This window comes from Harpia harpyja, chromosome W, assembly GCF_026419915.1.
Source record: "Harpia harpyja isolate bHarHar1 chromosome W, bHarHar1 primary haplotype, whole genome shotgun sequence".
Lineage (NCBI taxonomy): Eukaryota > Metazoa > Chordata > Aves > Accipitriformes > Accipitridae > Harpia > Harpia harpyja.
Window position 1 is genome coordinate 21,396,677 of NC_068968.1, and position 15,800 is coordinate 21,412,476.

Sequence of the window (15,800 nt, forward strand, 5' to 3'; positions counted from 1 at the left end):
TTGGTTGGAGGTACACAATGACATAATTCTTCCATCCAAAGGGGCTAGCGAAGGTGAAGTTTTTTTAGCAAGGTTATGGGAATATTTCTGGTTACATTCTAAATGCTTCCTATGGTCATGAGTCTCCACAAACTCTAGTTATAGCCCAAATTTTGCAAGTTGTAATACAAACGTGAAATGTTACTTCTAACAACTGTCTCTTCTTGGCAAGACCATTGCCTCTCTTCCCTTTAGACTTTGAAAAACCATGATATAATCAGACTGTTGACCAATAACTTGTTTCTATTTGGGTTAAGGTCTGTAGAGTATATATATAGAGAAAGATCTCATCTCACACAGCTATTATTTCAGGCTATCCACACTGTGGTGTTGGTTTACATCTGTCTCACACTGTGAATGGTATCTTTGAAGCCATAAAGGGAAGTGGTTTAGTGGTAAATAAGCGGGTAAGTCACCCAGTAATGTATATGGGAAGTGAATAATGTCTATTTATATGATGTGCTCTTGACTTTACTGCAGATACAAGTCTAGAAATTACTTAAAAAACAATATGAACATCCAACCATTGGTGCATCCGGTAAGGGGAGAGAATGGAATGTATTTGCTGAGCTACCAAGAGGTTCAAATCAACTCCCACCTTTCAGGAAACTTACTTTCTTAGACAATCCTCTCACCTCTTCTGGTAAATACACATCTATCTGACATATTCTTCCAGTGTACTAGCAGTGGATATAAAACTTCAGAAGTGTTGCTAAGAATGACAAAGCAGGTCAAGAGATGACAGAAAGTGAAAGTATAGAAACTTACAGGATATATTAGAAGCTAGCAGCAGAATTTAGAAACAACAACAGAAACAGAAAATACAGAGAAAGAGATTTAGAAAGACAATGTGTACTAATGGTGAGGGGAAAAAAAAAAAAGCAACACAGGGAACATTAAAAATACTACTACTGTAAAAACGCTGGGGGAAAAAACCTGAGAAGACTAAAGGAGAGACTCATGCAAGGGATGAAGGAAGAAGCAGCATGAGATTGACACATATGCTTCAAAACATATACAAGAGATCTGCTGGACAACAAACTATTGTTTCAGTTTTATATATCAAGTCAGATAAAATTACTGAAGTCTCACCAAGTCAGTGAGCACTGGATGCTTACTTCCTTTTAAGTGCTTTGTGAATCCCAGTAGTAAATTTCAAGCATTATGTTTTGCTGCTTTGTGACATAGGGACTTAAAGCTAGCAAATTGTGTTTAGATGTTTTATCCCTAAACACGTGGACTGTATTTTTGAAACAATGTTTCTTTGGTTTCTGCTAATTGCTTTTTCTGGACTTACATATGTAAAGAAACTCTACTTGCAAGCATAAATATATGAGAAGCTCATATAAAGACTCATATATAGTGATTCATAATTCTAATGTTTTATTACTCGTTCTAAAACAATTTTTGCAGAACTCCACAAAATGTACTATAATCTATTATAATTAAAATCTACAAATCTGCAATAAATCATGTTGTTAAATGGTTACATATATCGAGCTTTAAAAATAACCAATCAACTAGTACATTTACCTTTTGGAAGAAAATTTATGAAAATTTTGTTTCTATAGCTCCTTAATGAGCTATACTATTTTAATACTACTCAAAAGATCTACTATGGTGATGATTTCATTAGAACTAGGTCAAAACTAAGATATTCAGTACAATTTGATCTGAAGTAGTATCAGATGCTCATTTCCTACTTTGGAGACTTACTAATTTTATTGTACTCCTCTAAGGCAACCATTAAAATATATAAATTTATTTCAATTTTGAAATCAGTATTATATCTATCATGGAATAAAAGTTAGGACCTACAAATATAAGAAATTAAAAGTATAAGAAAAGCTCTATTTCACCTCCTACTTATGTTTGCTGTTCATTTCAAAATGAAAACAATCAGAAAGTATAGTCAGCCTAATTTGTCTCTAAAATTTTCTTTTACCACTTATGTACCCTAAAGATTATCACTTATATGTAATTTCCTATGATTTTTAGCTTTCTTACCACTGAAAAATAAAACATAATATTGTATATTTGGGGACACTGAGAATCCATGCAATACAAGAGACATTTTACTGTACTTTGCACCACTGTGCACCAAAATATGCATATACAAATAATAAAAGTGGTAGATTGGGAAGGTAACCAGCTCTACAGGATAGCAGATTGCATAGGACAACAGGAACCCTGTATGTGGGGCTGATAAAGCAGAAGCAGAATGTGGTGTAGTAATAACAGAGCATCGGAGCAAATCTGAGCAGACCTAATTCACGCACTAGTAGCTCTCTAGCTGCCTAAATTGCATCAGCAAGATATTTTTAAGTTTGTCTTGACTCAATCATGTATAAAGGATTGTGCTAGATAAGGACCCTCAGACTACTGTGCAGATAAATCTCACCCCAGACTTCTGTTATGTGTATGGCCGTGTTCCATTGACTTTAATGGGACCTTCATGGTGCCTTTCAGTTTCTTCTGTGCTTTCCTCAATAAGAGGCTTCCTTTCATGCCAACCTGACATGAAGACTAGAATGATATAATCAGATTAATTTTCATAGCTAATCTAAAAGTTCCAGTGGAGACCATGGAAGTTTTTGCCACAGCTTTAATAACTAAGTATGCTAATTCTTTTTCTAGTGAGCAACACCAAAAGGTCATCCTCCTCTACCATCATCCTTTTTTTTTTTTAATACAGATGAAAAATTTTACCAGAGCTATATAGTATATTACTCAGAGCAACTGAATTTCTTGGAGCCAACATTTAGACAGTGCTCAGGGTTCAATGTTAAATTCCATATTACTATTTTATCAGAATCCTGCCACAAGAGAGTACATGCATACCATTCAAGACCAAGTTTAGTCACATATGCATTTTCATTGTTGTTGATCTATAACAAATAGGATTTAACTTAAAATGCTTTTTTTCCACCCTTTACAAATTAAAGTCTGTTTTCAGTTATGTGTTTGCCTTCTTGGCAGCCATATTCTTTCAAGATTAGGTCTTGTTTGTACAAAAGAAAGACAGTTGAACAAAACACAAGAACACTTGCTTGATACTATTTACCTCATGACCAGGACCGCAAAAGAGAAAGGGGAAAAGGGGGAAAAAGGGAAAGAAAAGGGAAAGGGAAGAACCTAGGAAAAGAGATGTTCAAGGGCATTATAATTTTTATGAATTGCATGGAGGTCTACCCTTGATTGCACTTCCCTAGTAATAAACTTAATGTAAGATTTCAAATTATAATAGGCTTAAGTTTTGGGAAACAAACACACACATAAATAATACTAAACTAGATACACTACCTTCCTTACAGTAGCCTTTACATTCAAGTTATTAAGTGTATGTTTGTGCTGAATATGCATGCACACACAGATACTTGTACACGCACACACAAAAAACTGTACATGTACGTACACAAAAATATAGCATAAAAAGATAACAAATAAGAATTACTTTGTTAGAAAGAACAGAAAATAAGATACAGTTGTTTGTAACCACTATATACTTACTATTTAGTTGAATCCGATAACTGATATTCTCGTCGTCTATCATAACATTCCTGGATTCCAGGGTCATTCCATAAACTTCTTATTGCATCTACATAGGGGTTCTCAAAAGTTGACACCTTCTCTACATCGACTTCTCGAACTAACTGTGCATGAGCCTAATTTGAAACAAAGAAAACAATAAAATTTATTTTGTTTTCTATGTTTACAAATAGTTCATATACAGTGAATGTGATTAACAGGAATAATTTTTCAGACTGGCCATCTCACCAATGTGAGGTTATGAATGAACGATGATAAGGTGTGTTCAAACAAAAAAAGTAATAGGGATGATATGAGAGAAGGTGAATTAATAAATGTGTATATGGGTCCTTATTTCAGAATAACCTTATCCTAATACAGTATTATTTAGCTGAAATGGATAAAATGTTCATATTAAAATTTATATTTAATTAAGCTAATTTTTAAGAAAGCTTTCATTTTTCAGGTACAATTTTAGGGCATATAATATACCTGCTTTTTAAATGGTAACCAGTTAAGCAACTTGGCAGAGTTAGACTGATGGGAGCATAAAGAATGGGGAGGAGGGAAGAAATTTGTCTTTTAAAGAGATTCATTTATATGTACATACACTAAGAGAGAAAAAGAACAGAAGAAAACTTAGTCAACCAAAAAACCCCAAGGGATTCTATTCTCCAATCTAGTCTTCATTTCAGACTAGACACATTTCAGCAATATGCTTGAGATGCAGTAGGCAAGGTTGTTTCATATCAATGGTCTGTGTGGACTAGCCGATTTTAAGATGCCCATTTAAAGAATCTCTCTCACATGGGAAAATATACCTTAGCAAATATTTTCCATTTTATAACAGGATTTCCCAAACCTATAAGAAAGGTTGTAGTGCTTGGCCTGTCAGTAACTAAATCATCAAGCACGGTGGTATTAGGTAGGTCTGGATGGTATAATTCACATAGACTGCATAATTGATAGCAATGGCATGAGATCATATCCAAGCAGTCTGGGAGCTGAATGGAAGTTAGTACAAAAAGCCATCATCATGACCATGAATTTTTCCCTCTTGTCTTGAGAGGACTAAAACCCTGAAGTGATTCATTTCTTGAGAATGTAGCTCTTGCTTATAGGAGAAACAATTATTTATGCTAGTCAACAGAAGTCATGAGTCATTTACAGGTTCAGACCCTGATGACTTGTAATCTACAACTGTGGTACATACAAATACCTTGCCTTACGGGGCTGTATAGCAAGATATGCAGCTTTGGAGGAAATCTTCATCTATCCTTTGCCCTTCTTTTCTTTTTCCTTGGACCTACTAAATCAAGAGCAAATGAAAAAGTAAAGACTTTCCTGCAAACCTGCACATAATTGAAACAGGTATAACATTCAAGGAGAATAATAGTAGGCTATATTTCACTGTCTTGAACAAGTAACAGATGGGGGATGTGTTCCTTAATGTATCAGAAATCATAAATCTCTGAGGACCAGTCCAAGGTAGGAAAGTGCTTTTACATAGCAGCCAGAGAGAACTAATTTGGAAAAGGACTGTAGAGAGATAGTCGCTTCCTTTGAGCAACCCTGAAGCACAGAGTGGATTAGGCTAAACAGTAAGAGGTTTCATGGTGTGCTACACTGAAGAACTGTATATAAATTAATAAAATGCATTGTAAATTGCTGGAAGGAGGCTTGGTACAATGCTAATCATCCTGCAGTTATTGAAAAAGGTCAATAGGGTATCATAACTGCCTAAATAAGAATTTGACATCCTTTTGAAGTCAGATATATATATATCCTCATTGTAAAAAATTTCTTCCTTATATCTAGTCTGAATCTACCCTCTTTTAGTTTAAAACCATTATCCCTTGTCCTATCACTACAGGCCCTGCTAAAAAGTCTGTCCCCATCTTTCTTATAAGCCCCCTTTATGTATTGAAGGGCCTCAATAAGGTCTCCCAAGAGCCTTCTCTTCTCCAGGCTGAATAACCCCAACTCTCTCAGCCTTTCCTCATAGGAGAGGTATTCCATCCCTCAGATCATTTTTGTGGCCCTCCTCTGGACCTGCTCTAACAGGTCCATGTCTTTCTTGTACAGAGGACTCCAAAGCTGGATGCAGTACTCCAGGTGGGGTCTCAGCAGAGAGGAGCAGAGGGGCAGAATCACTTCCCTTGAGCTGCTGGCCACGCTGCTTTGTATGCAGCCCAGGATACGGTTGGCTTTCTGGGCTGCGAGCACACATTGCCGGCTCATGTTGATGTCAGATATAGAAAATCCTGTTGTAGATTAGAAAATCCTGTTTTAAATTAAGTTAGTTAATCATTTTCAACTTCAAACAATTTTAATAATACCTAGAGAAGTAGCCAAGATCATTCTGACCCTTTCTGTTCTTCCTGATTGATGATACGTCCCTCTTGGCAGGAAAACGAACCATTGACCCGATACAGAGCGACTTAGCGGTCAAAGTGAGGAGGGGATACCTCCCCGAACGACCACCGAAGACCACCTGAGACCCCCGCGCACGCGGAGAAGGCATTTGATGTGTCATGGTTATATAATCCTATGCATGTGCATTAGATAGTTTGAGTATGTACTAGGTAGGAGTAGTTTAATAATAAATTATATGCAATTGTTACTGTATAAAAGAGACACACCTGATGAATCTGGTGTGCTTGATTTGCGGAAAGTCCACCGAGCACCCAGGCCTGAATAAAAAGCAATATCTCTCCTGAGTGTGTGAGATTGGTCTATTGCACACCGGGTAACGAATCCACTTTTAGGACAACAATGTCCAGTTTTTCATCCACCAGTACCCGAAGTCCCTCTCCGCAGGGCTGCTCCCAATCCATTCATCCCCCAGTCTGTATTGATAGTGGGGATTGCCCTGACCCAGGTGCAGGACCTTGCACTTGGTCTTGTTGAACCTCATGAGGTTCACATGGGCCAACTTCTCAAGCTTGTCCAGGTCCCTCTGGATGGCATCCCGTCCCTCAGGCATGTCAACCACACCACTCAGTTTGGTGTCATCTGCAAATTTGCTGAGAGTGCACTCGATCCCACTGTCTGTGTCATTGATGAAGATATTGAACAGCACTGGTCCCCTGAGGGACACCATTCGTCACTGGTCTTCATCCAGACACTGAGCCGTTGACCACTACTCTCTGGGTGCGACCATCCAGTCAATTCCTTATCCATCTAACAGTCCATCCATCAAACCCATTTCTCTCCAATTTAGAGACAAGGATCTTGTGGGGGACCATGTCTGAAGGCCTTACAGAAGTCCAGATAGATGACATCCGTAGCTCTTCCCTTGTCCACTGACGTAGTCACTCCATCGTAGGCAGCCACCGAATTAGTCAGGCATGATTTGCCCTTGGTGAAGCCATGCTGGCTATCTCGAATCACCTCCCTGTCCTCCATGTGCCTTAACATAGCTTCTAGGAGGATCTGTTCCATGATCTTCCTGGGCACAGAGGTGAGGCTGACAGGTCAGTAGTTCCCAGGGTCCTCCTTTCTACCCTTTTTAAAAATGGGTGCAATTTTTAATTTTTTAATTTTTGCTTTTTTATTCTTTACAAAAGCTTGTGTCAAGGGCTGATTCTCAATAGATCGCAGCGAGGGAGCAGCTCTGCTATGTACGAAACCCTGACCCAGAATCAGGTCGTCTACGAATGATTTAGCGCCGAGTGCCCCACGATCATGCAGTATGTGACAGGGGAGAGGCAGCGCTGCATCTGTCCACCCCTCCAGTCCTGACCGACCACGAGCGGCGCTTCGCACTGGGCCCGCCAGCCGGCTGTCGCAAGCCCACCGAGGTGCCAGTGGCGCTGCAGTATCGCTACGTCTAGGCGGGATTCTGACTCTAGAGGCATTCCGTCATAAGCCCGCAGATGGTAGCCTCGCGCCAGTGGCTCCTCAGCCAAACGCATGCACCAGGGGTCTGAATCTGCGGTTCCTCTCGTACTGAGCAGGATTACTATTGCAACAACACATCATCAGTAGGGTAAAACTAACCTGTCTCACAACAGTCTAATAGACAGGATACAGCTTACTGAAAGCCAAAACTAAGCTGCCCAGATGGGTGCTTAACTCCAAGACAGGCTGGATCCACCCAAGAGCCAGAGGAACGCAGGCCTAAGGCTGCTGGAATGTACAAGTTTCTGTATGTATGACTTGAAAAAATGCTTTGAATTACAGTTATGAACGTATTCCAAACTGAAAAACAAAAAGTTTCAAAAGTTTTTCACTGATGTTAATAAGGAACATAAATAGTTTAGCAGTGAGGTGGAAGAACCATCTTCAAGACAAAGAGGAGTTTTAGAACTTTTACCTCCACGTTTACCTCCAAAATGTTTTGTTTTGAAAGCGAAAACTTGAAAAAATCAAGACAGCTTTATGAGTAAGTTCTTTTTCATAAGAGTTGGAAAAAGGCATGGAATAATATTACTTCAGTCATTTCAAAGTGGTAGGAGAGCCCAAGACAGAAGGGAAATGTTCAGTCAATATGTTCCATTCAGTTCGTAACATGTCCTTTGTTGTTATCAGCTAAAAGTGTTCACATGACTCTATACTCTGAAAGCCCAGGAAGATATTCTTCCATCTTCTAAAGAAGATGGCCAAGTTATAAATAATTTAACGCACTAACGTCCATGCAAAATTGTGAAAGTGAGGTTTCCCTTTAATCTCCTCCTAAAAAGACTATTTCAATGTATTTTTATTTACATTTACCAGAAACCAAAATGTTCACAAAGACTAGGAGCCTATTTATAGCACACATTACAGTCTTAAATTCATCTCTCTCTACCCCATTAAGCAGGATGCATTTTATGCTGCAAGCTATTTGCATTACTATTTTTCCTTGTGTCATTCATGTTCCACTCCATGTTCCATACTTGGGCTCTAGTTAAAAACACAGTACTGGTAGTGTGATTCTGTTAGATCAATACACTGAGAAAAATATTTAACATCACATCTGACACCCTACCTCCTGACACCCTGCCCCTTGACCAATATTGGCAGCGTAGACAGACTGCCAACACCCTGCCCCCTGACCGACATTGGCAGTGTAGGCAGGGTGCCACCCACATTATTCATGTGAGGTATGATTCTCTCAAATCACAGAACCATTGGTGGAGCCAAGGGGCGGTACAACTCTTACCCACATTCAAAAGGCATTTGCATGATTGGCTGTTGCTGCCAGATGACCCGGACACCATGCCCTGCCCCCTGCCCCTTCCCTGTGAGCCTTGCAGTGCCTCACCTTCAGCCCCTCCTTCCTCTCTCTAAGGTGCTGCCTGAGAACTGGTGGGTGGGTGTCCACCACCAGACGGAGATCACCTCCTAGTTCTGTTTCCCGGCAGACCTTTTTGCATACCCTATGTCCTAGCCCTGATTAGAAGTTGTCGTGAATGACCGGCACTCAGTTGTGGACACCAGGGCCCAAATCTCATTGTTGGATCAGAGACTGTGATTTTGTATTTCAGGAAGTGATAATGCCCATGATGAGCCCGGAGTTGCTGACTCAGCCCAACTACTGGACCGCCCTCGACAAATGGACTGATCTGTGTACTGGTTTTGGCTGGGATAAAGTTAATTTTCTTCATAGCATTCATATGGTGCTATGTTTTGGATTTATGACCAAAACAGTGTTGATAACATAGGGATGTTTTAGTTATTGCCGAGCAGTGCTTGTACAGCATCAAGGCCTATTCTGCTTCTCACACTGCCCCGCCAGTGAGTAGGCTGAGGTGCACAAGAAACTGGGGGAAGGAGGACGAGAACAAAAAACAGGTTTGCAAAACAAAACAGGGAGAAAAAGAGAACTGAAGCGTCCATAAGCAATATAGTCTCTACTAAAAGGACAAACAGGCAGATGAATTTAAATGAATCAGTGTTTCCATGATCTTAGATAACTTCATCTGTTAAAGTCTCTGCTATCGCTTTCTCTCAAAAGAAGGCTAGATTTTGGATGCTCATCCTAATTCTGTTGTTTGTGGTAAGTCTAAGCAGAGCAATTTACAAAAAAACTCTGAAAAGAGAGCTGATAACTCCACATTCAATATGATAAAAATCTTCGTGAACTGACAACTCTACAAAGCAAATATTAACATTTAGATTTTGTATTATATAATACAGTATTTTTTACCAAAAGATCTCAAAACACTTTATAAAGGTAATAAATAGCACTAGGAAGTGCAGTTATATAAAAGTATCACAACACACAGCTCTATCGTTTTCACTGATGAAAGCATAAACCTATTAGTGTCCAAATAACAATAATTATTACTATATTATTATTACATCTCAGATGATTAATTACAAGAATAAAAGGAATGCCATTTAGCATTATAAAAAACCTTTGGTAAATACAAACTGATAAAAGGCACAAAAAGGTATTCTCAAATATAAGACAAAACTATTTTCTAGTGACTACTAGATCCATTATAATAAAATGTCAACAGTACAAGTATATACATAACTCGTAATGAACTTGGTTTCAGTCCTGTAGAAGAAAATTGCTGTCAATTTGAAATGGTAAAAACTGTTTTATAAATATTTCTGTTACTGAGTGTCGTGGTTTAACCCCAGTCAGCAACTAAGCACCATGCAGCTGCTCACTCACTTCCCCCCCACCCAGTGGGATGGGGGAGAAAATTGGGAAAAGAAGTAAAACTCATGGGTTGAGATAAGAATGGTTTAATAGAACAGAAAAGAAGAAACTAATAATGATAATGCTAACACTAATAGAATGACAGCAGTAATAATAAAAGGATTGGAATATACAAGTGATACACAATGCAATTGCTCACCACCCACGACCAACACCCACTTAGTCCCCGAGCGGCCATCCCCCCCACCCCCAGTTTATATACTAGATGGGACGTCACATGGTATGGAATACCCTGTTGGCCACTTTGGGTCAGCTGCCCTGGCTGTGTCCTGTGCCAACTTCTTGTGCCCCTCCAGCTTTCTGGCTGGCTGGGCATGAGAAGCTGAAAAATCCTTGACTTGAGACTAAACATTACTTAGCAACAACTGAAAACATCAGTGTTATCAACATTCTTCTCATACTGAACTCAAAACATAGCACTGTACCAGCTACTAGGAAGACGATTAACTCTATCCCAGCTGAAACCAGGACACTGACACAGTACAAAATCTGATCTATCTACATTATTAGTCATAGAAATACTAAATGACATACTATACCATGCTACTCAAATACCCACGCATAAACACACACACATATGTTGCTATACATCCCTGAATACAAAAATACACTTTGTCTAAACAATCACTTCAGTTTAAGGAAATTTATCTGTGCATATATGAAAAAAGTTTTCCTTTGAGTAACAAGTTTTGCAGATAGAATACAATGTATGCTATAGGTTATTTGCCGCTTGTGGAAACAACTAAGTTTGTGTCTGACAGTCAGAGAATAAATACTCTGTTCTTTGAAGCTGAAACATAGCTTTCTATAGCTAAGAGAATTCAGTCCCAGTTTCCTAATGTATAATTTGTCTTTGAAAGGGTTTGAAGGAAAAATAAAAATTTCTTTTGTTGCAAGACCCAGGAAGCTCCCCCATCAAACCCATGACACTCCCTTTCATCTTTCTGTCAGTATTTGTTTATATTTCCTTTTCTTTGTTTTTCAGGACAGCTTTCTGTTCTTCACTGCTCAAATAAAGTTTTTCATTTTGCTATAGTGTGCTATTTAAGTGTACTATTTAAAGAGAAGTGTTTTAGAACACTATGGCTTCAAGATGGGAAAGAGGGTAATTCTGAGATAGAATTATACATTCTCATCATTCCCTCTAACCAAAACACCATAGAATTCTACATATTCTAACAGATACACCAGAGAGCTGTGCTGCCATCCAGAGGGACCTCGAGAGGCTGGAGAAATGGACAGGCAGGAACCTCATGAAGTTCAGCAAGGGGAAATGCCAAGTCCTCCATCTGGGGAGGAATAACCCCATACACCAATATATGCTAGGGGCTGACTAGCTGGAAAGCAGCTCTGCAGAGAAGACCCTGGGGGTCCTGGTGGACACCAAGCTGACCACAAGCCAGCAATGCACCCTTGTGACAAAGGCGGCCAACAGCCTCCTGGGCTGCATTAGGAAGAGCATTGCCAGCAGGTGGAGGGGGGGTAATCCCTCCTCTCTACTCAGCATTGGTAAGGCTGCATTGAAGAATACTGTGACCATTTCTGGGCTCCCCAGTACAAGATATGGACTTACTGGAGCAAGTCCAGCACAGGGCCACAAAGATGATTAAGGGACTGGAGCATCTTGCATATGGGAAGAGGCTGAGAGAACTGGGATTTTTCAGCCTGGAGAAGGGAAGGCTCGGGGGAATCTTACCAATGTGTATAAACACCTGATGGGAGGGAATGAAGAAAAGGGAGCCAGAATCTTCTCAGTAGTGCCCATTGATAGGACAAGAGGACAGATGGACACATGAAAAGGACACATGAAAAGGACACATGAAGTTCCATCCGAACACAAGAAAACACTTTACTCGTTATTTATGTCATGTTAGGAGGCTAGATATTCTGCCCTGCAATTGCTCAAGACAATCTGCATATTTAAACATGCTATTCTATTACTGTCGCTTCAGCTGACACCTTAAAAAAAACATACATGCAATGGTGTTCTAATTGTGAACAAAGGAATAGCTTCCACTTCTTTGATTATGGAATTCAGTACAGTCCATTTATATACATTAAGTGCTTGATTAGGACCTTATTCCATTAATTCAACAAGTTTATTTTGTTTTCCATGGTTTACCTAGTTTTACTTTGAATAAAATAGAGCAACAAGTAAATTTCAGACCCTGTAAGTAAAGGGTGATCCAGATTGCTGAGTTCCAAAGTTCTTTTACTATGTATTTTAAAACATGAGTCTTGTTTTGACTTGTTTTCAAAATGTTACTTTTACCACCAAATTTTCATAGGTTTTTACCAGAACCTTTTACCAGACGAAGGGGTGTCAAAATTATGGGATTCATGTTCTGGTTCAGAGAAATCCTTAAGGTTTCCAAGGAAGTAGTGGAAGATCTTGGTGAAGAAACCCTTACTGAATTTCTGAAGGAGTTTGAAATTAATTTCAGCATTTGGGTTCTAACATTGCTAATTTAAACAATCTGAACATAAAACTAAATCCAATTCTTCTCTTGGACATAGTCACTAGCAACAATCTTACAAAGCCTCATGAAGTCCTCACAATTAGTAACTGACAAGCCCAAGTGGTAAAATCTTTTTCAAGTGGTAAAATCTATTTAAAATTTAACACAAATCTGCAATGACAGAAACAGACTTAAAAACATTTCAGGTTTGAATCAACATAAGAAAGAATTTACAACAAAATCTTCCCCCACAATAGTTATCGTAGCTAACAAATAATCCAAATTACTGCTCTGTCTATATAAAGACAGTATTATCAATAAATGTTTTCATAAATATATCCAAGCATGCGTATACAATCAGGTTTTCAGAAAAAATACCAATATCCTGGATATTTTTAATTTTTTTTTAAGATCTGCTCTTAATCTAACATCTTCAAACAAATTTTGTTCAGTAATTAAACAAATAATTATGATACGGACACATAAGCAATCATACCATTGTTTCTCGACCTAACTAATCCAGTTAGTATATACATGACAAAAATGAGCACTGCTGGACTGCTTCTTAGTGTTACTCCAGTTGAAACCCCAGATAAATATCACTAAAGCTACTGTATCCAGCTTATATGGAGCAGAATAGAGTATACAAAGGCAGAGCTGGAGCTAGAAAACTCAAAGAACTCTATATTCAGCTGGTATAACTTGGGGCAGACTTGGAACTGCTTTAAACAGTGAGCAGAGAATGATGCCAGCCCCAGAGTCAGGGATGCCTTTTTCATTCCAATGTGCTTCCTCATCATGCATATTGTTCAATAGCATGTTCCTGGCAAGCTGGTCACCAGGAAACAGGTATCAAAAGGCATATTGGACCACAGTATATAACATGGAAACAAACAAACCAAAACCACCCTCTCCCAATCCTTCCCAAAGCGCATCTTTCATCTGCTTTGCCCACAGAAAAAAAAATGGATCTGGAAACCAATAGAGGTTAATAATAAATTGAATTGCCAATCTCTCTACATCTCTACAGTGACTTCACAAGAAGGTAGGATAAATCACTGTGGGTTTTTTTTTTTTCTTATTAAAACTAATCCTTCTTCTATTTTAAACGCATCATGGGTTTTAGGAGCTTTATAGCAAGCTTCATGTCCTAGCACCTGGTTCTGAAGAATGGTGTTAATATTAGTATTGCAAATAATAGCAATTTTTTCTGCAATATTATTTTTATATAGTGATATAGTTGGCATTATTGAAGATAATGTTATGCAAACATGGACACACTCAAATTTTCATTCCATTTTCAAGTGAAATAAGTGGCTGTATTTGACAAACCCTGAAGAATCCACTTGCTTCAGTCAACTGTTGCAATACAATAGTGAGTGCATTTTAAAAAAAGTCTTGTGAATTCTCACCTAAGAAGCATACACATGCACAGAACTCCTCCTGAGCCTCACTCCTGTACAAAGCCTGAATGCATCTTGCAGAAGAGGTGTTTTTAAGGATCAGAGGAATAACAGCTTTGCTTGGCTTCATGGATTTAAATAGCTAGAACTGAAAAAACTGTATGCCTCTTTGTAGAGTAGAAGTTATGGTCAGTTGATTCAGGCAGTTCAGAAATTCAGCAATCCCATTCAATTGCCTAAACAAAGGAACTGCAGAAGTTTCACTGCCTTTAATATCTAAAGAAGAGCCTAAAATGTATATAGGACAAGCAGAGGGAAACAAATAGATTCTTTTAAAAAAAATTATGCCATCATATCTCTGTTTCAATTTAGAAGAGGAAGTATTGCATTAAAAATAATCTGTACTTATAAATTATATTTATGAAATTTAAAACGGAGATAATTCAAATAAAAGCACTGCAAAGAGAAGCATTTATTCTCTGTACTTTTAAGCCATATTTTCTTGTATTTTCAAAGAGGGTGCCCTCTGCTGACTAACACATAGCAAAGAAAGCAATAATTTCAAACTGATATTTCTAGAAATACCAGGATTGGGAGGGTCCCTTTGAAAATAATGAATGATTCCAGTGGGAATTTTCCTCTGAAAAAATTGCATCAAACTTAAATGGTTGCATTTGTGTGTTTTCTAACCAAGATGACTATCTTTCTAAACAATTACCTCATTTTTTGGAAATAAACTCTGAAAATTAGATTCAGACTTATCCTAGGTATGTAAAGCTACATAGTATCTGATCACCTACTTCTTTTGGGTGCTTTCCCTAATCCCTTTATGCAAGCATTTGTCTAGAGTAAAAAACTGGCAGGACTGAATAAATGGTAAAATTTAATATCAGATGAAAAGTTGTTGTCTTGAACAGGGTCACGGAAGAATGAATTTAGTCTTTTTAAAGATAGCAACCCAACGTTATTTTCTCCAGAGAAACCACAGACATATTATATATAGCATAGTAATGAGTAACTATTTGAAATGTGCCTTGAGGGAGATTAAAGTTTTATGTCATGTTTGACATAAAAAAGTGGTAGCTTCTTTATAAATTAGTCACAATCTTTTCATTGCTAGAAACATACCTTATTTCTGCTCTGTCAAATCAGATGCCAAGCAGAGCTCATTTAAAGAAGGACAGAAAAGCACTGCTGACTTGTCTTTCATGGCTTCAGGCAACTACCAGCCTCCTGAAACACCATGCCAACTTCCATTATTAGGAAGGAGGAAGAAAACCAAATAAAAACACATCTTTCCTATTTGCAAAAAAATTGAGTCTTATATAAGAGCTTGAAAGCTTCTTCCTGTGTTGCCTGGTGTGTGCAAAACTGATCCATACTCTGACTTAACCAAATTAACATGTGTTTTAAAGTGATTAATTCTGTTTACTAACTAATCAGTATTGACAGGAAAAGGCCAAGGTAGGTTATTTAACAATCATTTGGGAAGGTTTATTTATATGCCAAAGCATAAATGGAGTATCCTCTCAAGATGTTAGCCAAAACTGGACATGGTCCCTATAAAATGGACCATTAGTCATGAAAACAGTTTTTGGAGGTTGGTTGGTTGGTTTGTATTATGTTTCTAGTAAGCCCCTGTTTTCAGTGGGTGTTTAATATATGTGAAGGAAAGCAAAACTGAGCTTTTTAGAATTAATTTAGATTAGAAGC

The 15,800-nt window shown here is 38.2% G+C and overlaps 1 protein-coding gene across 2 annotated transcripts in view; it reads right to left on the bottom strand.

Annotated features, from left to right (window-relative positions):
- The window catches only part of LOC128136173 (guanine nucleotide-binding protein G(q) subunit alpha), a 128,307-nt gene that overhangs the window by 42,843 nt on the left and 69,664 nt on the right, over positions 1-15,800 (bottom strand). For both annotated transcript variants that reach the window (XM_052775350.1, XM_052775351.1), the window contains one exon: positions 3,550-3,704. In XM_052775350.1, the coding sequence (XP_052631310.1) occupies positions 3,550-3,704 (155 nt within the window). The remainder of the gene's footprint in view (positions 1-3,549; positions 3,705-15,800) is intronic.